Here is a 24,177-nt window from a genome sequence, read left to right as displayed (position 1 = left end):
CTCCTGCCTTTCACGTGGTCCTCCAGCCTGTGTGGCCAGGGCCCATCTGCTTTTCCATTCTTTGTGCCGTCAGCACCGACTTTCACTAGGCAGCCCGAACCTGACTTCCTGTCTTTGTCAGGAATGCTCTGCTTACATGCCTTGTGGAACGAGTTCTTCTGCCTTTCAGGACTCTGTGCAAATGTCCTCTCAGAGGGTCCCTCTTTGCTGATCCCTCTGATGAGGCCCACCCTGTTTTCCTCATCATAAAAGCCTGCTCTTTCCTGGGTAGTCCTTATCTGAATTTACAATTCCATATTTATTTGCTTTTAAAAAACCATTCTGCTGCAGAGGTTTTTAATGCCATTGAAGTTAAGCTGGTGTAAAGTCAGATTAAAGTGTTATAACTTTAATTCTAATTAAATATAATCCCCATAGTAACCCCAAAGAAAATAACTAGAGAATACACACAAAAGAAAATGAAAAGGAAATTCAAAGTTTCACTACCAAAAAAAAAAATATATATATATATATATATATAAAAAAGAAATAAAATCAAATCAGCTAAACCCAAAAGAAGTCAGTAATGCAGGAAATGAGGAACCAAAGCTATTACAAGCCATATAGGAAACAAATAACAAAATGCAAAAGTAAGTCCCTCCTTATCGGTAATTACTTGAAGTGTAAATTAATTAAACTTCAATCAAAGACAGAAATTGATGGCAGAATGAATTTGTTTTTTAAATCGTAGATCCAACTATATGCAGTCTATAAGAGACTTACTGTAGATCAGACACAGGGGTTGAAAGTGAAAGGATAGAAAAAGAAATTCCATGCTAATTGTAACCAAAAGAGAGCAGGAGTAGCTATACTAACATCAGACAACAGACACTTTAAATCAAAAAGCTTACAACAGGCAAAGGGGATGTTATATATTAATAAAAGTTCCAATATATAAGAAGATATAACAGTTATAAATATTTACACATCTGATAACAGATCATCAAAATATATGAAATCAAATTGATAGAGCTGAGAGAAATACACAGTTGTACAATAATAGTTGGAGATTTCAATCCCCACTCTCATTAGTAGATAGAGCAACCAGACAGAAGAAAAGAAAATAGAAGACTTAACACAATAAGTCAACCGGATCTAGCAGACATACACAGAACACTCTACCCAACAACAATGGAAGACTTTTCTTTCCTCAAGGGAACACAGGACATTCTGCAGGATAGACCATGTGTTAGGTCACAAATTAAGTCTCAACAGATTGAAAAGACTGATATTATACAAAGTACCATCACTGACAACAATGGGGTGAAGTTAGAAATCAGTAACAGAAGGAAAACTGGAAAATTCACAAATTCGTAGAAATTAAACCACCTACTATTAAATAACCAAAGAGTCAAAGAAGAAATCACAAGTGACATTAGAAAATACTTAGAGATAAATGAAAACAAAAACACATGTCAAAACTTATGGGACAAGGACAAAGCACTGCTTAGGGGGAAATGTATAGCATGTATAGTGGTAAACACTTAAAAAGAAAAATCTCAAACAATCTGACTTTACAACTTAAGGAACTAGAAGAAGAACAAGCTATTTATTCCTTCTGCTAGCTTTGAATTTAGCTTTGGATTGCTGTGGATTAAAGCAGAGAGAAAAGGACAGAAAAACAATAGAGCCAATGAAACCAAGAGTTAGTTCTTTGAAAAGATTAAGAAAATTGACAAACCTTAGCTAGATCGACTGATAAAAAAGTCTCAAATTACTAATAACAGAAATGAAAACAGGGACATTACTACCCATTCTACAGAAACAAAAAGGATTATAAGAGAGTACTATGGACCATTGCATGTTAACAAATGGATAACCTAGATAAAGTGGACAAATTCCTAGATGCACAAAATCTACCAACACTTAATCACAAAGAAATAGAAAATTTGAAGAGGGTCATAATTAGTAAGGTAATTGAATCAGTAATCAAAAACCTCCTAATAAAGAATAGCCCTGTACATTATGACTTCATTGGTAAACTATACCAAACATTTAAAGGGGAGCTAACACTAGTCCTCCTCAAATTCTTCCAAAAAAGCTGAAGAGGAGAGAATACTTCCTAACTCATTCTGTGAGACTGGCATTCCCTGATAACAAAGCCAAAGAAAAGAAACAAAACTACAGTCCCTTATAAATAAGAAAACAATAGTTCAAATATTCATTGTTGTAAAAGTCCTCAATAAAATGCTATGAAACCAAATTCAATAGCATATTAAAATGATTATACATCATGATCAAGTGGGCTTTATTCCTGGAATGCAAGGATGGCTCAACATAGGCAAATCAATAAAAAAAGTGATATACTCGATTAACAAAATGAAAGGAAAAAAATGATCATCCCAATTTATACAGGAAAAGAATTTGATAAAATTCAGCCTTTCATAATAAAAGCACTCAATAGACTAGGAATAGAAGGAAACTACCTCAACATTATAAAGATCATATATGAAAAACTCACAGGTAATATTACACTCAGTGGTGAAAGACTGAAAGCTTTTTCTCTAAAATCTGAAACAAGGCAAGAGTGCCTGCTTTTGCTACTTCTGTTCAACATAATACTGGAAGTTCTAGCTAGAGCAGTTAGGCAAGAAAAAGAAATTGAAGGCATCCAAATAAGAAAAGAAGTAGTAAAATGATCTCTGTTCACAGATGACATATTTGTTACATGTAGAAAACCCTAAATCTTACACACACACAGAGAGAGACAGAGAGAATGCTAATAAATTCTCTGCAAAGTGGCCACGTACTAAACCAACCACAAAAATCAGCTGCATTTCTATATGCTAACAGTAATCTGAAAAGGAAATTAAGAAAACAGTTCTGTCTTCAGCAGCATCAAAAAGAATGAAATACTTAGGAATTAACTAAATAAGGGATAGAGTTTTACAGGGAAAGCTGTAAAACATCAATGGAGGAAATTAAAGACATAAATGGACAGCCGTCGCGTTCATGGAGTAGAAGACTTCTTGTTGGGACATCAATGCCACCCAAAGCAGTTTACAGATTCAATGCAATTTCTATCAAAATCCCAATGACTTTTTTGCAGAGATAGAGAAATCCATTCTAAAATTCATATGAAATCTCAAAGGACATTGAATAACCAAAACCATCTTGAACAAAAGAACACAGTAAGACTCACACTTCCTCATTTCAAAATTTACTCAAAAGCTATAATAATCAAAACACTTTACTGACATAAAGACAAACCCAAAGATCAGTAGAATGAAGTAGAGCTCAGCAATTAACACTTATATATATGGTCAAATAATTTTTGATAAGGATGCCAAGACCTTCAATAGAGAAGTGACGGTCTTTTCAAGAATTGGTGCTGGGAAGGCTGGATATCTATGAAGTTAGATCATTATCTAACATACACAAAAATTAACTCAAAATGGATCAAAGTCCTAAACAGAAGAGGTAAAACTCTTAGAAGAAAAAACAGGGGAAAAGTTTTGTGAGATTTGATTTGGCAGTGATTTCTTGGATGCATCACCAAAAGCACAGGCAGCAAAAGGAAAAATAGACACATTGGAATTCATCAAAATTAAAAACTCTTGTGCTTCAAAGGATACTATCAACAAAGTAAAATGGCAACCCACGGAATAGGAGGAAATATTTGCAAATCAAATATTTTATAATATCCAGAATGTATAGAAAGCTTCTAAAACCCAGGAAGGAAAAAAAAAGCAATTCAATTTAAAAAATGGGAGAGGACTTAAGTAGACATTTTTACAAAGAAGATGTACAAATGGCCAATAAGTACATGGAAAGATACTTAGCATCAATCATCAGGGAAATGGAAATTAAAACTATAATAAAGTACCATTTCACATCCATTCCCATGGCTATTATAAAACAAAACAAAACAAAAATAAAACACCAAAGCAAAACAGAAGAGGTGTTGACAATGATGCGGAAAAATGGGAAATTTTATACATTATTAGTGAGAATATATAGAAAACGGTATGATTCCTCAATGAAACAGAATTACCATATGATCCAGCAATTTCACTTTTGAGTAAACACCCAAAAATGTTTACCCCAAAGCAGGGACAAGAACAGATATTTATACACCAATGTTCATAGAAGGATTATTCACCATAACTAAATGGTGGAAGCAACCCAAAGTGTCCACAGATGGATGAGTAGGTAAATAAATATATAGTATATAGGTATAATGGAATATTATTCAGCCTTAAAAAGGAAAACAATTCTGACACATGCTATACCATAGATGAGCCCTGAAGACATTATGCTACATGAAATAAGCCAGTCACCAAAGAACAAATACTGTGATTCCACTTACGTAGGGTAGTGAATTCACAAAGACAGAAAGTAGGATAGCGCTTGCCAGATGGCTAAGGGGGAGGAGAGAATGGAGAGTTGTCTAATGGGTACAGAGTTTCAGCTTTACAAGATGAAGAAAATTTTGGGGATAGGTAGTAGTGATAGTGTGTAACAGTGTGAATATATTTAATGCCACTTAATTGTAAGCTTAAAAATGTTTAAAATGGTAAAATTTTATGTTATGCATATTTTACCACAGTTTTTAAAAACATCCTACATATCACCTGCTTTTGCAGTATCCATAAGCTCATCAAGGTAGGACTATGTCTACACCATCAACATTTTCTCAGTGCCTGGTATGCATGCAGGAGATGATCCAGAAATATTTGTGTAGTCAGTGAATGCATAAATGAATGACTGATGCCATATACCAGTGTCCTTTGCAAAGGATTCAGTGCTGAAGTCACAGAAACAAACACTGGCTTTACTTTTTTAATTCCTTGGCAAATTTGCTTCTGGAGGGCCTTTTGTATTCCAAGCACATCCCACGGATATGGTGTATTAAACTCTGTTTGAAAGTGTTAATGCATAACTATAATAATATATTTACCCTTCCTACACAGCCCCTGAGGTAGGCTACTGAACTATGGGCCATCTCCTCTAGGTCTTGTCTTTTACCGAGGGTGGTACAAGATGGAGAAGATAAAACAAGCATGGTTAAAAAGAAAAACTGCACCAAGAAAGAATGTCTGGCGGCTACAAATGGCTTCTCATCCACACCCTGTTGAAGAAATGGCTCCAGAGTCACAGAAGAAATGGCTGCAGTCAGAGCAGATCCACCTTGGCCATTTTTAAGGGCTTATGAAGCCTGGAAGAGGTCCCAGAGAAAACTGGCATCATGCAAAGTGGTCTCATTTTTGAACAAGGAAGAAAGGAGTCTTGTAAACCCTAGAGCAATGCATTTGGTGCTTCTTGTATTGGTTGGGGATTTTGATTACAAGCAACAGGTGCTGGATCTGGGCTGGCTGAAGTAGAAAAGGAATCCCAGTTTTGGAGTTATAGAGGGAGGCATCCAGAATCAAAATGAGGACTGAGTCTCCAAGCTCAGAGTTTGGGGAAAGTTTGGAGGGAACTTGGGAGGCCAGGAAGCAGGAGAGATGAAGGCTAAGGTCAGGTGAGGAGTGAGGGCTGGTCATGCAGGCTTGACCTCTCAGGCTGGATTCCTGCTGCTGCTTCTCTGTCCTGAGAACATCTCCTGACTGCCTACTGTCCCTCCTCCAGGAATCAGAGCCTGGAAGGGAATCCAGGGAACAGGACTGCTCTGAGGCTGCTAGGGCAGGCAGAGTGAGTTTCCATCCACTGAGGTTTCAATGGTGGGAAGAGGATCCTTGCCATTCTCTAGAGCTCACCTCCTGGGAGCAGTTTTCCTCAATGAATACAGCAAGAGATGCTGTTTGGCCCCTAAAAAGTAAAAATTAAAAATCAATCAATCAAAATCCCAGCAATGTGTCTGTTTACCACAAAGGCTAGAGTATAAAAGAAGCCTGCTCATATGACATATGACCCAACACCTCTACTCCTGGGTACATAAATAAATGAATTGATAGTTTCTTTTGCTGCACAGACGCTCTTTAGTTTAATAGATCTCACTTGTCAATTTTTGTTTTTGCCACAATTGCTTTTAGGACTTAGTCGTGAATTCTTTACCAAGGCTGCTGTCCAGAAAGGTATTTCCTATGTTTTCTTCTAAGGTTTTTATAGTTTGAGGACTCGCATTTAATCTTTAATCCATCTTGAGTTAATTTTTGTATATGGTGAAAAATAGGGGTCCAGTTTCATTCTTCTGCATATAGCTAGCTAGCTATCCCAGTACCATTTATTGAGTGGGGAGTCTTTTCCCTATTGCTTATTTTTGTCAACTTTGTCAAAGATTAGATGGTTGTAGGTATGTGGCATTGTTTCTGGGTTCCTATTTCTGTTCCATTGGTCTGTGTGTCTTGTTTTTGTATAAGTGCCATGTTTTTTGGTTACTGTAACCTTCTAGTATAGTTTGAAGTCAGGTAATGTGATGCTTCTGGCTTTATTATTTTTGCTTAGGATTGCTTTGGCTGTTCTGCCCCTTTTTTGGTTCTATATGGAATTTAGAATAGTTTTTTTCTAATTCTGTGAAAATGATGTTGGTAGTTTAATAAGAATACAAGCTACAGGATGGGAGAAAATATTTGCAAACTATCTGACAAAGGTCTAACATCCAGAATCTATAAGGAATTTAAACAGTGCAAAAGCAACCCCGTTAAAAAGTGTGCAAAAAACATGAACTGACACTTCTCAAAAGAAGACATACACACGGCCAACAAACATATGAAAAGATTCTCCACATCAGCAATAATCAGAGCAATGCAAGTCAATACCACAAGACACCATCTCAACACCAGTGAGAATGGTCATTATTAAACAGTCAGAAAAATAACAGATGCTGGCAAGGTGCAGAGAAAAATGCTCGTACGCTGTTGGTGGGAAGGTAAATTAGTTCAGTCACTGTGCAGAGCAGTTTGGAGATTTCTCAGAGAACTCAAGACAGAACTACCATTTGACCCAGCAGTCCCATTACTGAGTATACACCCAAAGGCATATAAATCATTCTACCGTATGTTCATTACACCACTATTCAGAATAGCAAAGACATGGAATCAACCTAGATGCCCATCAGTGGTAAACTAGATAAAAGAAAATGTGGTACATGTACACCGTAGAATACGACACAGCCATAAGAAAGAACAACTCACGTCCTTTGCAGCAACGTGGATACAGCTAAAGGCCATTATCTTAAGTGAATCAATGCGGGATCAGAAAACCAAATGCTGCATATTCTCACTCATAAGTGGGAGCTAAACACTGGGTACATGTGGATATAAAGATGGCAACAATAAAATAGTTAGAAAAATGGATAAGATATGGTATTTGATAGCACAACAGGGTGACTATAGTCAATAATTGTACATTTTTAAATAACTAAAAGTGTATATGGATTGTCTGTAATACAAAGGATAAATGCTTTAAGGTGATGGATACTCTGTTTACCCTGATGGGATAATTATGCATTGTATGCCTGTATCAAAATATTTCATGTACCCCATAAACGTATACGCCTACTATGAACCCGCAAAAATTAGAAATAAAATTTTTTAAAAGGTGGCAGCAGACACTGGGGACTACTAGAGAAGGGAGACAGGGAAGGGGGCAAGGGCTGAGGAACTACCTGTGGGTACTATGCTCAGTACCTGGGTGATGGGGTGATTCGTACCCCAAACTTCAGCATCAGACAATATACTCATGTAACCAACCTGCACACATCCCCCTTGATCTAAAGTAAATGTTGACATTATAAATATATATTCATTTAGACCTATCATGAAAATAAAAAAAGAAATGGATTAAAAGCAGAGCCTGGAAGAGATATCTGTACACCTGTGTTCACAGCAGCATCATTCACAATGGCCGAAAGATGGCAAAAACAGCCAAGGTGTCCACTGGCAGATGGGCAGATAAACAAAATGCAGAGTGCCCATACAGTGGAATATTATCCAGCCTTAAAAAGGAAGGAAATTCCCACACATGCCGCAACATGGATGAACTTTGAGGACATAAGCCAGTCACAAAACTACAAGTGCTAAATGACTCTGCTTACATGAGGTGACTGCAGTGTTCAAGTCATAGGAACAAAGTACAATGGGGGTTGGGTCGGGGGCAGGGGTGTTAGTGTTTCCTGAGTATAGAGCTTCAGTATTGGAGGATGAAAAGAGTTCTGGAGGTTAATTGTACAATAACGTGAATGTAATTAACACTACAGTTAAGTACATGGTCGTACACTTAAAAATGGTTGAGATGGTAAATGTTAGGTTCTATTTGTTTCACCAGAAATATAAAAACAATTGACTGATTCTACTCAGATTTATTTATTGGGTACTTAGTGTGTGCTAGGGACCCTTGTGTCCTCTTCTGGGATAGAGTAGGGACCACTGGAGGTCTCATCCTCACAGAGCTCATGTAGTAGGAATGACAGGCAGCATTCAACATGCAAACCAGTGAGAAGGAAGACCAGAGCATGGTAAGTGCCCTGCAGAGAACCAGGTGACAGCAGTGACAGGTATCAGGGCCATCTCTCTGAGAGGAGTGAGGTGGCCTTAGAGGGGAAGGTGTTAAGCCAGCATAAGCAACCAGCCAGTGGTGGTCAGGCTGGCATTGGAGAAGCACAGAAATCGCTGGTTGCTCGTGGGTGATGGGGAGGGTGGTGGGGTACAGTGACAAGCGGGCAGGCCGACCTTGCAGGTGAGGAGACCAGGCTGTGGAGGGCAGCTTCATTCCAGGCAGTGGGAAGCTGCTGCATGGGCTTAAGCAGAAGAGGGATGTGCTCCGGTTAGTGTTTTAAAATATGCTTCTGCCTGCCTCTTACCTGGGGGAATGGAGTTTGGCTCCTGGCTCTGTGTCCCTGGCAAACCACTCACCTGTGCAGGTACATGTGGAGGGTGAAGCCTCCATCGGGTCGGGCGCCCGAGCTGACCTAAGCTGCAGCACAGTGCTCTGGCCCCACAGTTGTGGGTTTTCCAGATGTGCTGTGCTGGTTTTCTGTGTACATCATGTGATTCTCCTTTGGTTGGGGTGGCAGTGACACAGGAGCAGGAATATTTTAAAGAACAAATTGCAGACGGAAGCAGGTGGTGCTGATACCAGAAACCGTGGGTGTGGGCAGCCAAGCTGGAAAATGGGGCCGCTTGACAGAGCTTTGGTTGTTCTTAGATTCCTTAACGACCATGGAGTGGAATGAAAAACCTGAGCTGTTCCAGGCAAGTTCTGTCTGGAGAGAAAATGACATCAATTTTACTCAATCACCATGTGAAAGAGACAAGCCTTTCTCTGGTGACCAGCAAGACTAGCATAGTGCTAGAGCACCGGCTGGTTCCCACACTCCGGTGGGTGTGGAGGCCCTGGAGCAGGGTGTGGAAGGAGCACTGTTCAACACAGATGGCCTGCCCACCCCCAGGGTCTCTGCTTCAGTGGGGGCTGGGGTGGACTCCAGAATGTGCATTTCCAACAAGTGCCCAGGTAATGTTGGTGCTGCTGCTTTGGGGACCCCACTCAGACACTGTGCTACAGAGCATAGCTTTCTTCTGTTTGGGGGTCTTAATAGCAGTGTATGCAACCTGAGAGTGTCACCCACAGGTCCCCGTGTGGCTCTGGGGGGAGGCGTTGGGTCATACAGGTAGGTGGTGCCCTTGTGAAGCCCAGCGTGGCATGGAGAGCAGCTCCTCTCCTTGTGCCTCCAAGCATGGCTCCTTCTCTGGTCCCTGTCTACCCCTCCCTTACTGTGTCCCCACATTGCCTAGTCAGAGAAGCCATAGTGTGCTGCAGGCGGCAGGTCCACCCTGCTAGGCCCCTAGGCTGCCAAGGAAATGTGACAAATGCAGCCAGGGCTGAACACTTGCTGGGACGCAGCCAGAACTGGACGCCGGAGACAGAATTTCCAGACGCTTGGCTGCGCTGTTCCCTCCCCAACCAGGTGTCTCCCTAAACATCATATAGCCATTGCCTCCAAGACTTCTCCTGAGCATGAGTTTCCATGGGAAAAAAAAGAAGATGAGACTTTGTTACATGTCTTTGAGGCTTGTACCTTGTGTTTTGTGGCTGTCATCGGATTTTCATCTGGCTCGCCTGGCTTGGCACAGGACCTCAATTGATTCTGAATGTGCGCCTTGCCCTGTGCTCTGAGCTTTGTCAGAGCCTGTGGTCAGCACCTGGCAGGTGACAAAGTGCTTGAGCTGTGCTCAGGCTTTGGTACCTGCTCTCTTGGACGTCAGTGCCCTAGTTACATGTCAAGGGGAAATGTCTTCTTACAAGGCTTGTTAGAGAACGTTATTTAGAGCATAAAGCTTTGTTTTTTTAATTCGTTAACTTTGTACTTTTAATTGTTATAAAATACACTTAACCTGAAATTTACCACCTTAGCCATTTTTAACTGTGTGTTTCAGTATTCTTATGTTCACATTGTTGTGCGATCAATCTCTACAGCTTTTTTATCTTGAAAAACTGAAGCTCTGTACCCATTAAACACCTTCCCATTTTTGCCTCCCCCTAGCCCCTGGAACACGAAACTTTCCCATCCCCCTTCCATCTCTCATCTTTTTAGTGGCATTTGTTCCAAGGGAGGCGACTGAGCCTGGGGCTAATGGTCTGTGGACCACATGGCTCTGAACTGTCATCAACCTGGCAAGGAGAAAATGGGTGATTTTGACAAGGGAGCTTGTTCCTACAGTTTTGTTCTTCCTGAAACTTGCACCGTTCCTTGGAGTCTTTCCTTTTGTGGCATATCAGAATATCACTGAGGATTACTTTCTCGTGTTACTTCTTTAAATGTGTAGTATTCCTTAATGTTTCTGGTTTTGACTGGGATTGGCATGACAGGCAGTGTTTAGACTGTGCTGTGCAATCTCAGTGAACACTGTGCAACTTGAATTTTCTCCCTCATAACTTCAAGTTTTCATTCTTCCTAATTTTCATGTTTTGAACTGAAATTTTCCAGTTTAGACCCAATTCTGATGCTGAATATTTTAGGGAAAATTTGAATTACAGCCATTGGATGGTTCTCGAACTATCAAAACAGGAACAAGTTGGATGCTTCCCACTTCCTCCCCCAGGCTTGGGGATGGGTCGTGAATACATGACTTCAGAACTGGCTTGTTGATGGTCCAGTATTAAGAAAACAACAGCTAGTTGTTCTTGAGGAAAGGAGATTTTGGAAATCACAAAAGTGAGAACAGAACAACTGGATGTGTTCTATTTTTCCTTGTGTGAAAGAATATTACGTCACACAAAGATAGGGTTTTTTTTAACTGTAATGTTTTCAAAGAGTAAAATTCGAGCAGTGACACAGCTGATTCCTTTGTCATGGAGATGCTCAAACACTGCGTGCCTGGCTTCTAGCGCTTGTGGGCTGGGTGCAGCCGTGTTGAGCGGCTCCACTTGGCCTGAGTTGACCCTGGTGATGCTGTCTACCGTGCTCATCGCTTGCTGCTGCTGCTGATGTATTGATAACGTGAACACAGCACCTGCTGGAGAAAGTTTTAATGTTCCTGCTGGAAAATTCTCCCTCCCGGGTTATGTCTATAGGTAAAAACCAAGTAGAATATTTAAAAGATTCTCATTCTTGTTCCCTCCAACCTTCCAACTGCCACTACCTTTACTATGCTCTCTGCGTACCTCTCGCAATCCTGCTTTCTCCGTGTTATGGCAAAGGAACTCGGCAGAGTCATGACCTGAGGCTCGTCAGCTGCAGTAGACTTTTTCCATCCATGTCAACTTTGACTCCTTCGCCTTATTCCAGGTTCCCCTTCTCTTCCTCTTGAATCACTTTCCTGTGACTGCTTGCTGTTGAGGTCCTTACAATTAAGTTCTGCAGCAAGACATGCAAAATTGAGAAAGATAGGTCCTTTTCTGTTATTGCAGTTTATTTCAGTGACAAACTTTGGTTACAATGGGACTTGAGGGAATAAAGAAGGAATGTGGACCTTTTGGCTGGATGAGGCTGAGTTTGAATCAAGCCATTGTGACTGGCTGTGGGTCTCACGCAGGTGGCTTTACCTCGATGAACTGGTTTCCCTGTTTCCCAGCTGAGAGTGGTGGAGATACCAGCCTTGGTGGGGTGTGGCAAGGGTTAGCGATGACACAGGCTGGCATTCAGCAGCAGGCATCTGTCTCCCCCAGCCCCTTCATGAAAGTCGCCTTAAACCCCAAGCATGAAAGCCCAGAATGGAAGTTTTCAGCCTTCTGCCCCTTCTTTTTTTCAAAACCACCTTTCCTATGCGTGTTTTTTTTTTAACCAACTATTTCCAGCTTAGCTTTATATATATACATAAGCATACTGTATATGTATGTTTGCACACGTGTGTATGCTAGAGGTTTCTCTTATATACATTTTTCTTTTGGCAAATCCATTTTTAAGGACATTTTTGGCTTTCCTGGACAACCTTTTAAATAAAATCTGGGTTATGTTTCTCACGTATGTATTTTTTGTTCCAATAAGACTTGATGTATGGACACTGACATTTGAATTTCACATAATTATTCTTTAGTTTTTTTTTTTTAGTACTGGAAGAGTACAACGTTTATTTTTAATATTGATTTTTAAATTTTTTATGAATGGAATTTGTATTTTAGAACAATTTTAGATGTACAGAAAAATTGATCAGTTAGTACAGAGAGCTGCCATACATAGTTTCCCCATTATGGGCCTCTCGTATTAGAATGGCATGTTTCTTGTAATTAATGCACCAATACTGATACAGTGTCATAAACTAAAGTCTACACTTTATTTCTATTTCCTTATTTTTACATAATCTCTTTTCTGTGTCCCACGTTCCCATCTAGGATACTACTGTATTTTTTAAATTTTTTATCTTTATATCTTTATTTCTTTTTTCCGTCTTGATAGGTATACAATATGTTTCAGCACCAGAGCCTGGGGATTAAAATTAACATTCAAGTGACCAAGCTTGTCCTGCTACGACAACGTCCTGTAAGTCCCGACAGGCACCTTTCAAGCATGCAGAAAATGTGGCTGGGCGGGAGCTTCCCAATTGCTGTTGAATGCCAAGCGGGGCTCCAGGGAGTTGCTAGTCTCCGTCACTCTCCGTGGCTTTGCCAGTGTGAGAGGAAAGCCGGCATCAGTACTGGAAGCATGGTGTGAGGGTGGGCTGTTGAGAATCTCCGGGAACCCTAAGCAGTGAGCCCACACACATCCCCCTCCACTCCCGGAGGGTCTCGTATGGAGTCTCTAGGATAGGTGCAAACTTGATGGCAAGGTCTCTGGCGTTGTGGCTTCCCTTCTGAAACTACATTAGAGCTTTGACCCCAGTTTGGGTTCACAGCAGCATCATTTTCTGGTCTTTCAACGGAGCGCCTTCCCACATGCTGATGTTACCTGCGGAGTCAAGCCATCACTGTGAGACTGAGGGAGCATCGCTTGGTTTGGGATACTGTTCTGTTTGCATAAAAGAAGCTGCTTTTTTTAAAACAGCATAGTCTTCATTTGCACCTATATATAAGGCCCTTGATGGTCTCTCTGGATCTATGCCACATACCCCCTAGCATCAGGCTTTTCTTCGAGGGCAGTGAGTCATCAAATGATGTCTCAGTGAGTGACTGCCTCCACCTTAAGGTCCTTGTCATAGTCTGGATATAAACTCTGGCCTCCCAGGCGTTTGTGTCTCTAACTGTCCCCTGACTTTTTTTAGGCTAAGTTGTCCATTGGCCACCATGGTGAGCGGTCCCTGGAGAGCTTCTGTCACTGGCAGAACGAGGAGTATGGAGGAGCGCGATACCTCGGCAATAACCAGGTTCCTGGCGGGAAGGATGATCCGCCCCTGGTGGATGCTGCTGTGTTTGTGACCAGGTAAGATGGGATTTGGCCTGTAGCTGACATGCGAGAGGGAAAAGATATTTCCCTTCGGAGAAGAAATAGGCGTGTTGTTAGGAATTCAGGCTTGGAAATCAGACCTTGGGCCACCTGTCTGAGCTTTGGTTTCCGCATTAGTAAGTGGGGGTTAACGGTGGTATCCACCTCTGAGGTAGGTACGATGCCTGGGCATGTAGCTGTGTCCCCCTTTGTCCCTCCTCCATTGTCACATGGTGTTTTCCCTGCGTGTGTCTCTGTCCAGACTTCCCTCTTCCTATAAAGACAACAGTCATGGGATTTGGGCTCATCTTACTCCAGTGTGACCACGTCTTACCTTGATTCTACCAGCAGTGACCCTTTTTCCACGTAGGGTCACATTCACAGGTACTGAGGGTCAGGACTTGGACCATTTCTTTTTTGGGGGATACAACTGTTGTATGTCATTGACGTCGATGTGGCTATATCATTTTTTTTTCTTATGTTTCAACCCTCTTTGAGGAACACTGATTTTTCTTTGGTTGCTTTACTTGAATAACATAAACAAAATGTGTTACATGTTCATACCAAAACTCTCCCTTTATAAAATACACAGAAATATTCCTTAGTAACTTAATCCATTAGATTAAAAATACCAGCTTTTTATTGGAGTTGCTAAGAATATGTCAACTTTGAATTTTAATGACTTTTTTTTTAATTTAAAGAAATTACTTCCCAAATTGCATGCTTGCTTTTCCAACTCTGTGAATTTGGAAGTAAAGTTGTGGAAGGGAGAACTTTATCATATCTTTAGCTTGGGGACAGTTTGTTTCTCCACAAAAAGGTTTTTTGTTTTGTTTTTTTTGAGATGGAGTCTCCTCTGTTGCCAGGCTCGAGTGCAGTGTGACACAATCCTGGCTCACTGCAACCTCTGCGTCCTGGGTTCAAGCGATTCTCCTGCCTCAGCCTCCTGAGTAGCTGGGATTACAGGCGTGTGCCACCACACCCGGCTAATTTTTGTATTTTTAATAGAGATGGGGTTTCACCACGTTGGCCAGGCTGGTCTGGAACCCCTGACCTCAGGTGATCTGCCTGCCTTGGCCTCCCAAAATGCTAGGATTACAGGTGTGAGCCACCATGCCTGGCCCTCCACAAAGAGTTAAATCTTACTTAACATTTGGTTTTGAATCAAGAAAGGCTTTTGGTTGCGTTTCTCAGGCCATGTGCTGCAAACTCTGAGCCCCATGACGTCTCAGTCATCTGGGGAAGTTCTGTGACCCCAGCCCCAGACACCGGACAGTGCAGTTTTCGTTCCTTTAAAAAATCCCAGAATAAGCCGGGCGCGATGGCTCACGCCAGTAATCCCAGCACTTTGGGAGGCTGAGGTGGGCGGATCACCTGAGGTCAGGAGTTCGAGACCAGCTTGGCCAACATTATGAAACCCCATCTCTACTAAAAATACAAAAATTAGCTGGGTGTGGTGGTGCACACTTGTAATCCCAGCTACTTGGGAGGCTGAGGCAGGAGAATTGCTTGAACTGGGGAGGCAGAGATTGCAGTGAACTGAGATCATTGCACTCCAGCCTGGGTGACAAGAGCGAAACTCTGTCTCAAAAAAAAAAATCCTAGAATAGACACAATGCCGCCACCCATTGCCAAATGGATGCCTGCTCACTCCTGTGGATGGTTCGTCGATTGCCAGCCCTGAGTATGCTTTGTTACACATTTAACAGTGTGCTTTCTAGAGTGCCAATCCCTTAGGAGAACACTTGCTGCTTCTACAGGATATGATTAAATATATAATCCATATATAAGCTCTATCATAGAGTTATTGAAGAGACATTTTAGAAAAAGTTTCTTTAATAATTCTGATTGTCTATGACGTGGCTGATGTAGTAGCAGGCACCAGGGACTAAGGGATGAACATGACCTGGTTCATGCTTTTGACCTGGACTTGCCCACTCCAGTGAGCACTGGGAGCCTCCAGGCACCACCTTCCCCAAGGGCAGTGGCTGCCCACACTCACTGGCCAGAGGCCGCTGTTGCTCAAGGCACTTTGCAGTGGCATTTGGGGACTGTGAGGTTTTCTGTAGAATACCCTGGGTGCCGCAGCATTCAGATGAAAGGTACCATGATTTGAGAGTGGATTCGATTTAGGGAGCAAGCAAGAGTCCTTGGGAACTGTGTCTGTGCGTGATCATAAGTAAATGGAGCTGATTTTCCAAATGGTAATTATATTTGGTCTGAAAAGACTTTCCTAGAGAGGAACGTTGAACAACGTCATCTGTGGAATATGCAGCTAAACTCCCAAGGTCTCTACTTTGAGAAGAGTTTTCATAAATACTATGGAAAATCTATAGTTTCTGGTGTTTTGCTAAAAAATAGTTAATGGCTTATGGTAATTTTCCCTACAATGGAAAAAGTTTTCTCTCTTTCCTGCTGTTTCCTTTCATTGAGTGGAGAAAGCACTTGTAAGTGGTCTGCATTTGGGGATGAATGGCAGTTTTTTTCAGAGGCAATAAACGTCACCAAGATGACTGTTGACAAGACATCTGTATTAGCCCTTTTACAAAGAGACCTCGGCAGTCATGACGCACCGTCAATGCAAAGATGCAATGAGTTAGACTTTCTTTTCATTTTTCGCCCTCCTAACTTACCACAGAGGAAATATTTTGTGTAAAAATGTTCTTTTCTACACCTCACACTTTTTACAATGGCTACTGTAAAACAAAATGATATGGTTTTTCTGTGTCCCCACCCAAATCTCATCTTGAATTCCCACGTGTTGTGGGAGGGACCTGCTGGGAGGTAATTGAATTGTGGGGGCAGGTCTTTCTTGTGCTGTTCTCGGGATTGTGAAGAAGTCTCACAAGATCTGATTATATAAGGGGGTGTTTCCCTACACAAGCTCTCTTCCCCTGCCTGCTGCCATGTGAGATGTGCCTTTCGCCTTCCAGCATGATTGTGAGGCCTCCCCAGCCACGTGGAACTGTAAGTCCATTAAACTTCTTCTTTTGTAAATTGCCCGGTCTTGAGTATGTCTTTATCAGTGGCGTGAAAATGGACTAACACACAAAACAATGGAAAATAACAAGTGTTGGAAGAATGTGGAGAAATTTGAACTCTTTTGTGCACCATTGATGGGAATGTAAAATGGTGCAGCCACAATAGAAAACCAGATGATGGTACCTCAAAAAATCAAAACTAGAGTTACCATATGATCCCACTTCTGAACCCAAAAGAACTGAAATTCAAAATAATTGAAAGCAGAGACTCTGATATTTGAACACTCATGTTCACAGCAACATTATTCATGACAGCCAAAAGGTGGGAGTGACCTGTATGTCCATCGATGGATGAATGGGTAAACAGATGTGCTGTATATGTACAAGAGAATATTACTCAGCCTTAAAAAGGAAGGAGATTGTGACACGTGCTATAACATGGATGAACCTCAAGGACAAATACTGCATGATTCTACTTACATGAGGTACCTACAGTAGTCAGATTCGTAGAGATAAAGAATGGTGGTTGCCAGAAGCTGGGGAGAAGGGAGAATGGGGAGTTATTATTTCGTGGGTACAGAGTTTTGGTGTGGGATGACGGAAGGGTTTTGGAGGTGGATAGCGGTGATGGTTGCATGACAGTGTGAATTTAATTAACATTACTGAGCTTTACACTCAATGGTTAAGATAGTAAATTTTATGTTCGTGTATTAGCACAATAAAAAAAATTCATAATAAAAATGTTCTGTTCTAACTAAACACATTGGAGAGGGATCCTAATTGCATGGCAGTGGTTCTGGGTGAGGATGCTGGGGGCGTGGGCAATGTCCTTACCCATGTACACAGAAAACAAGGTTTCGTCAGCCGTAGGCTGCTGGGGTCTGGATGAAGGATGCATTTGGCGTCTTGCATAGCTGTTAGCTGTTGCCGGCCCGGGAGCCCGAGCTTTCTTCTGCATTTTGGGCTGACGCCTTGAAGCTACATGAGCAATCACAGTCCCTCTCACCTGCTGCTGTGGAGCTGCTGGACTGAAAGATCAGTGCACGTCCTGTCTTCTGGGTCCTCGCAGATGTTAAATTGAAGATCTCCTTGAAGGATGGGGGAGGCTGCACTGGAGTCGGGCAGGAAGCTGAGTTGGCCAGGAAGCCTTGTATAATAACTAGAGGTAGAGAGCTGCAATTCCCTAGGTTGGGATAATAACGGGCTGATGTTTTCACAAGGAGATTGGGTGCGAGGCAGCTGCTGCCCTGGAGAAGCTGTCATTTCCTCCCACCATAACCCGAGCTGAGGCTGCACGGGCCTGGCTGCACTCAGGGGACAGCTTCCAGGTCCTGAGCTAGGACTGGCCAACGTGAGAATTTCCTCCTGTTTAAGGTTCTTTTTTCACCTTCTGGGCTGTGGCCAAGCTGGACAGTGTAATCTCCCAGACATTCCCTGACAAACAGGTGGCTAGGTGGCTGCCGTGGAGGACATGAGCATGACATCATGTCCAGCAGGAGCTGCTGAGCCAGAGTGGTTGAAGCTGGGTTTTCTGCAGCTGTGTCTGGGACTAGGAAGGACCACTGAGTGGACTGGGCCTGGGGTCACATGGAGCCCACACAGAGGCCAGGGCTCGGGGGCTTCAGCACCTGGGAGGGCTTCACCTTGGGCTCCACATCTGACCCAGAAAGCCTAGAACGCAGAGCACTCCTCCTTGAAGTCGAGAACTCCTCCTTGAGCCTGGGCCTGTGCTCCGGGTGAGAGTGCCTGGGAGACGCCACAGCAGACACAGCTGGCCCGAAGCTGCACCACCAGGATCCCGCTGGCCAGACCTTCCCCTCCAGCATAATACCATCTAACTCCTTGGGACACCCTTCCCTTCACCTTCTGCCAAGGGACCCTCTTGCCAGGCTTTGCGCGTGGTGAAGTCTCAGCAAGTACCCGTGGAACTTGGTGTTAGGCTCCCAGGCTTCCCACGCGCGTGAGGCTGTGGCTGCTGGGTAGCTTGCAGGGCCCCTTGAAAGGGTCTGGAAACGTCAGTGAATTAATAAAAGAATGTATTAAGTCCCAGCTGTATGCCTGGCTGTGAGTTATGCACAGGACCAGCTGTGTAACTTGTGGTGCCCCATGCAAAATGAAAACATGGACCCCGCGACAGCAGAGCGTTAGCCCAGGACATGGGTCAGACACCCACAAAGCCAGCCCTGTCATGCAGATCCACGTCAGCCTCAAGGGATGCACCTTGGGGTTTCAATGGATGTAGGGGCTGGGAGCCGAGTCTAGCCCTCACTTTTTTCATTCCTGAAGTGAACCCTACAGTCCCTGCCTGGGGGTTTGACATGAGTTGGCAGTGGGATGACATAAAAAGTGGGTGCTCCCGATAATGAATGGAACAAAGCCAGGTTCCCTGGAGATAAAGCAGCCCCTGCAGGCAGGTGGCTTGCTGCTTCTCTTCTGAGAAAGGACCTTGAACAGGAAGGAAAGAGATTCAGATTCAGCTGACCTTTTCAAGACAGGCCTCTAATTGAGTGTGGCTGTCCCTCCCTGAGCTGAACACACCTCTTCCTCCGGTGAAGCAGTGGGTGGTGCCTCGGGGTCTGTCATTTGAGACTGGCTGTTTCCCCTCAGGGCAGCCACTGGCTGGGAGAACGCATGGAGATGGAGTCCTCCTCAGCCAACAGGGCTGGCTCTCTGCAAAATAGAGCCCGCCTTGGTCTTGGCCTGTGGCTTCACTTCTCTTCTGTCAGACTGAGGCCTCGGTCCCTTTCTCCCTTTGCCCAGCTGAGACAATGGGGCAAAGCTTTAAATATGTCCTGTTCACAACTCTGAGAAACCCTGGAGCAAGGTCCTGGGCCAGCCTGGTCTTTGTATGAGAGATGGAGAGAGAGAGAGAGAGAGAGAGAGAGAGAGAGTGTGTGTGTGTGTGTGTGTGTGTGTGTGTGTGTGTGTGTGTTGCTCAAAACACCAGAATTGGGAAGGGTGCTGAATGTTGGGCTGGGGCTAGGTAGGTATGGGGCCAGTGAGCACAACTATGGCTCTAATTTTCTTTGCTTTCCCCTCTGCCAGTGCTGCTTCTATCGCCTATTCCTTCATCTTCTAAAAGGGAGTCTGATGGAAAAATCAAGTCACTAGGCCTTTTCATCTCTTTATGATATTCCTTCTCCATTTCCCTGAAGGTCACCTTGCTTTTGGAGTGAGGTGATGAAAAGCGTGGGTCTCAAGTGTTCTTTGGGCCCTGAGAGAAGATGGGCATGGGGCCTGGGAGGGGCCGTGTCTGGGCCAGGTTGTGGCTCCTCAGCCGGCTCCCAGGCTGAGTCCTGCCCCAGCCAGCCCTCTGTAGTTGATCCCTGACCATGGAAACTTATAAAGAACCATAGGAATGATCCAGTATTAGAAAAGAGGAGCCTAGACCCCTGGTTTCCCCACAAGAGGCCAGATGAACCCCTTGTACTTGCAGAGCCAGGGCTGGACCAGGTTTCAACCATCTTTGCTCTCTCACTGGTCCACAGATGCCACCCACCCAGGAGATCCTGGGGAGCTTTAAGGAATACAGTTTTTTAATTCCTTCAACTTTTAAGTTCTGGGGTACGTGTGCAGGATGTGCAGGTTCATTACATAGGTAAACATGTGCCATCGTGGTTTGTAGCACAGATCAACCCATCACCTAGGTATTAAGCCCGGAATCCGTTAGCTATTCTTCCTCATGCTCTCCCTCTTCTTCACCCCCTGCTCCCCTGGCTGTCCCTGGTGTGTGTTGTTCCCCACGATGTGTCCATGTGTTCTCATCATTCAGCTCCCACTTACAAGTGAGAACATGTGGTGTTTGCTTTTCTGTTCCTGCGTTAGTTTGCTGAGGATAATGGGCTCCAGCTCCATCCGTGTCCCTGCAAAGAACATGATCTCATTCCTTTTTAGGGCTGCATAGTAGAGGAATGCAGTTTTTAGAAATGACTTTTTGTTGTCTTCTCGTGAAAGCAATACATGGTCATTACAGCATCAAAAACCAGTTGCTGCCCAAATAGAGTAGCTTGGGGAAGTAAAGTAGCTTGGGGAAGTAGAGTAGCTTGGGGAGGCCACTGCAGTTGGATGCTATTGTCTGAGAATTGTCTCTGATCTGTGACTTGGCAAACATCTTCCAAAACATTTTCAGCTGCTGAAAGGAGTCCTTCCAGCAACTGTTATGTATAGAATAGTTCATCTGTAAAAGAAGGTTCTCGTGTGGGGTAAGTGGACCTACCCCTGGGAAATGTGGATGGGTTACTGTTGCCAAACGCTGCTGTTTGTTATCATTCACTGTAGCCTGTGTCCACTGGAAAAATAACATTGCAGGATGACTACTTGAGGTTAATTGACAGTGTTTTCTTCTCCCATTCTTGGGGATACTGCGTATACCTGATGATGGCTTTTTTTTTTTTTTTTCCAGGACAGATTTCTGTGTACACAAAGATGAACCATGTGACACTGTTGGTAAGTTTAGAGTTGAAATAATAATCTAAGGGGCTGATACACCCTGGGAGAATCTGGAGACTTCTTGATCACAGTGGAGGAGCTGTCCTCAAACAAGCACTGCACATTCTGTTGCCTTGCTTCTTGTAAGTTGGTCTTTGACTTTCCTTTTTTTATTTTCCTGAAATGTTTTGAAGTTATTTATGGCAGAAGGCATCTAGATGAAGGGTCATTAAGGAAGCTATGAAGAGTGACACCAAGGGGAAAAGCCACCAGGCTGTTCCACGGGGTCTGCAGTTGGGGGTGCATTTGGCTCTGAGCATTTTGGTCACCCAGGCAGGAGAGGCAGCCCGCTAAGCTACACAGTTATGGTCACCCAGGCAGGAGAGGCAGCCCGCTAAGTTACACAGTTATGGTCACCCAGGCAGGAGAGGCAGCCCGCTAAGCTACACAGTTATGGTCACGAGATGGAAGCTTAGCAGTTTGTTCTCATGCATGCAGATGACCTTTATTGACCTTTACCTTAAGGGTGACGTGTGACTATAGATTATAAGACATCCAGTCTCTTCCATCTGCCTTGGTGCCAGGCTACTCGCTTTTTAGTGACTAAAGACAGCACTGAAAGTGGCATGCGGTGCTGAGAAAACACCCTTTCCTTCTTCACCTTCCCCTCCTCTTCTCGCTTCCCCTCCCTCATCTTCCCTTCCCCCCACCTTCCCCTCCCTCATCTTCCCTTCCCCCTACCTTCCCCTCCCTCATCTTCCCTTCCCCCCTACCTTCCCCTCCCTCATCTTCCCTTCCCCCCTACCTTCCCCTCCCTCATCTTCCCTTCCCTCTCTACCTTCCCCTCCCTCATCTTCCCTTCCCCCTCTACCTTCCCCTCCCTCATCTTCCCTTCCCTCTCTACCTTCCCCTCCCTCATCTTCCCTTCCCCCCTACCTTCCCCTCCCTCATCTTCCCTTCCCCCCTACCTTCCCCTCCCTCATCTTCCCTTCCCCCCTACCTTCCCCTCCCTCATCTTCCCCTCCCCCTCAACCTTCCCCTCCCCCTCAACCTTCCCCTCCCCCTCAACCTTCCCCTCCCCCTCAACCTTCCCCTCCCCCTCAACCTTCCCCTTCACCTGCCATTTTCCTCTCTCTCCCGTCCTCAGTTATGTCTGGTTTGTTCTTGAGTTCTCATGGATTTCAAATGGAAACCATTCTTTGAGTGTAGGAACACAGTGTTTGGTTAATACAGGCACAATGCCAAGGGTGTTTCCAGTTTTGCCTGCCATAACACAAACCTTTGTTCATCGGGAGGTCGAAATATAGTATTGCATTGCCAGAATCAAAATTGTGAATCATGTATGTTTAGAATTGTAGTAAAATCGAAGAAAACAGTATAGGTGTGAAAAATATATAATGTTATGAAATTCACATGTTGAAAACCTGAGCTTCTGGTGGAGCCCCAGCAGTGAGTAATCCCAAGCCTTTGTTCTGGCTCTACCACGTGCCAGCTGGGTGGCCTTGGGTGTGTCTCCACTTTGGTTTCTTAGTCCATCAAATGATCACTTTGGGTTAGGTGACTCACAAGACCCTTCAGAATCTAATATAATGATAGCTACCATTCATGTCACATTTTAGAGTTTACAAAATTATTTTTGATATATTACACTTCATTGGTCCTCTAACCAGATCTGAGAGCAAGATGTCAAGCAGCAACCAGCCAGCTCCTCCTGCTTTGTTATTTGGGGGCTGTCTCCATGAGGGAATTGCTAGGCAAAGGCCATGTGAAGTATGCTTCCCTGGAGTGCTGGCTGACACAGGCCCAGGTCAGGTTGGGGCCATGGAGACTTGTATGGGCTGAACTCTGTCTGTCAACAGGGCTGCTAGGCATGTGCTGTTTCTAGGAGTGGCTGCCCTTTCCTGGGGTTCACGGGTCAGGCTTGGCCACAGTACCCATGTCCAGGGGTGCCTCTGCTCCGTGCTCCTCCTGCTTCCTGGCTTGCCCCGTGGAGACATAATCTCTCAATCGTGTGGCCCTTGCCTGTACTTCTCCCTTGGCAGCCCCTGAGCAAAACAGAGCCCAGCTCTGGCCTCCAGGCTGTGTGTCCTTCGGCACCTGGCACTGGATTGAGAGGCTTGGTCACTCCTGTTGGTTGGTTGATTAAATGAAGAACTGAATGAATGAATGAATGAACGAATGCAGGTGAAGGGACTCCAACTCCAGTGTTCATTAAAACCATGTATCCAATTGTGTAGTTTTCTTCCATAGGATTTATAGCTAGCTTTCTGTTTCTTTTGAATATATAAAAGCTTTCTCTTTTGATGGGAATATGCCATTAATTGTGATTATATTCTGTGTTCAGGCCCCTGGTGAAGAGCAGGCAGCTGCTTCGAATCAAGCATCTTCTCCTTTCCTAAGCCACATCACCATACTACTGTTTAGTGGTTTGCTCGGGCTGCCGTAACAAAATGCCACACAAACTGAGTGGCTTCAACAGCAGAAAAGTGTTGTCTCACAGATCTGGAGGCTGGAAGTCCTAGATCCAGGTGTCGGCAGGCTTGGCCTCTCCTGAGGCCTCTGTCCTTGGCTGTCGCTGGCTGCCTTCTCCTGTGTCCTCTTGTAGCCTTTCCTCTGTGTGCACCTGCCTGCTGTCTCTCCTGCTTGTAAGGACGCCAGTCATACTGGCCTAGAGCCCCCTCTATGAACTCACATAACCTTAATTAGCTTTTTGTTGTTGTTGAGATAGAGTCTCACTCTGTCGCCCAGGCTGGAGTGCAGTGGCATGATCTTGGCTCACTGCAACCTCTGCCTCCCAGGTTCACGCTCTTCTCCCGCCTCAGCCTCCTGAGTAGCTGGGACTACAGGCACCTGCCACCACACCTGGCTAATTTTTTTGTATTTTTAGTAGAAATGGGTTTTCACCATGTTAGCCAGGATGGTGTCGATCTCCTGATCTCATGATCCATCTGCCTCGGCCTCCCCGAGTGCTGGGATTACAGGCATGAGCCA

The 24,177-nt window shown here is 44.0% G+C and overlaps 1 protein-coding gene across 3 annotated transcripts in view; it reads left to right on the top strand.

Annotated features, from left to right (window-relative positions):
• The window catches only part of ADAMTS17 (ADAM metallopeptidase with thrombospondin type 1 motif 17), a 367,718-nt gene that overhangs the window by 67,205 nt on the left and 276,336 nt on the right, over window positions 1–24,177 (top strand). For 2 of the 3 annotated variants that reach the window (XM_024232909.3, XM_063716751.1), the window contains exons 5-7: window positions 12,815–12,898; window positions 13,617–13,774; window positions 21,161–21,204. In XM_024232909.3, coding sequence (XP_024088677.2) covers window positions 12,815–12,898; window positions 13,617–13,774; window positions 21,161–21,204 — 286 coding nt within the window. The remainder of the gene's footprint in view (window positions 1–12,814; window positions 12,899–13,616; window positions 13,775–21,160; window positions 21,205–24,177) is intronic. The other variant, XM_063716750.1, reaches the window with a different exon arrangement.

This window comes from Pongo abelii, chromosome 16 (assembly GCF_028885655.2).
Source record: "Pongo abelii isolate AG06213 chromosome 16, NHGRI_mPonAbe1-v2.0_pri, whole genome shotgun sequence".
Taxonomy (NCBI): Eukaryota; Metazoa; Chordata; class Mammalia; order Primates; family Hominidae; genus Pongo; species Pongo abelii.
This window is presented reverse-complemented; position numbering and strand designations above follow the sequence as displayed.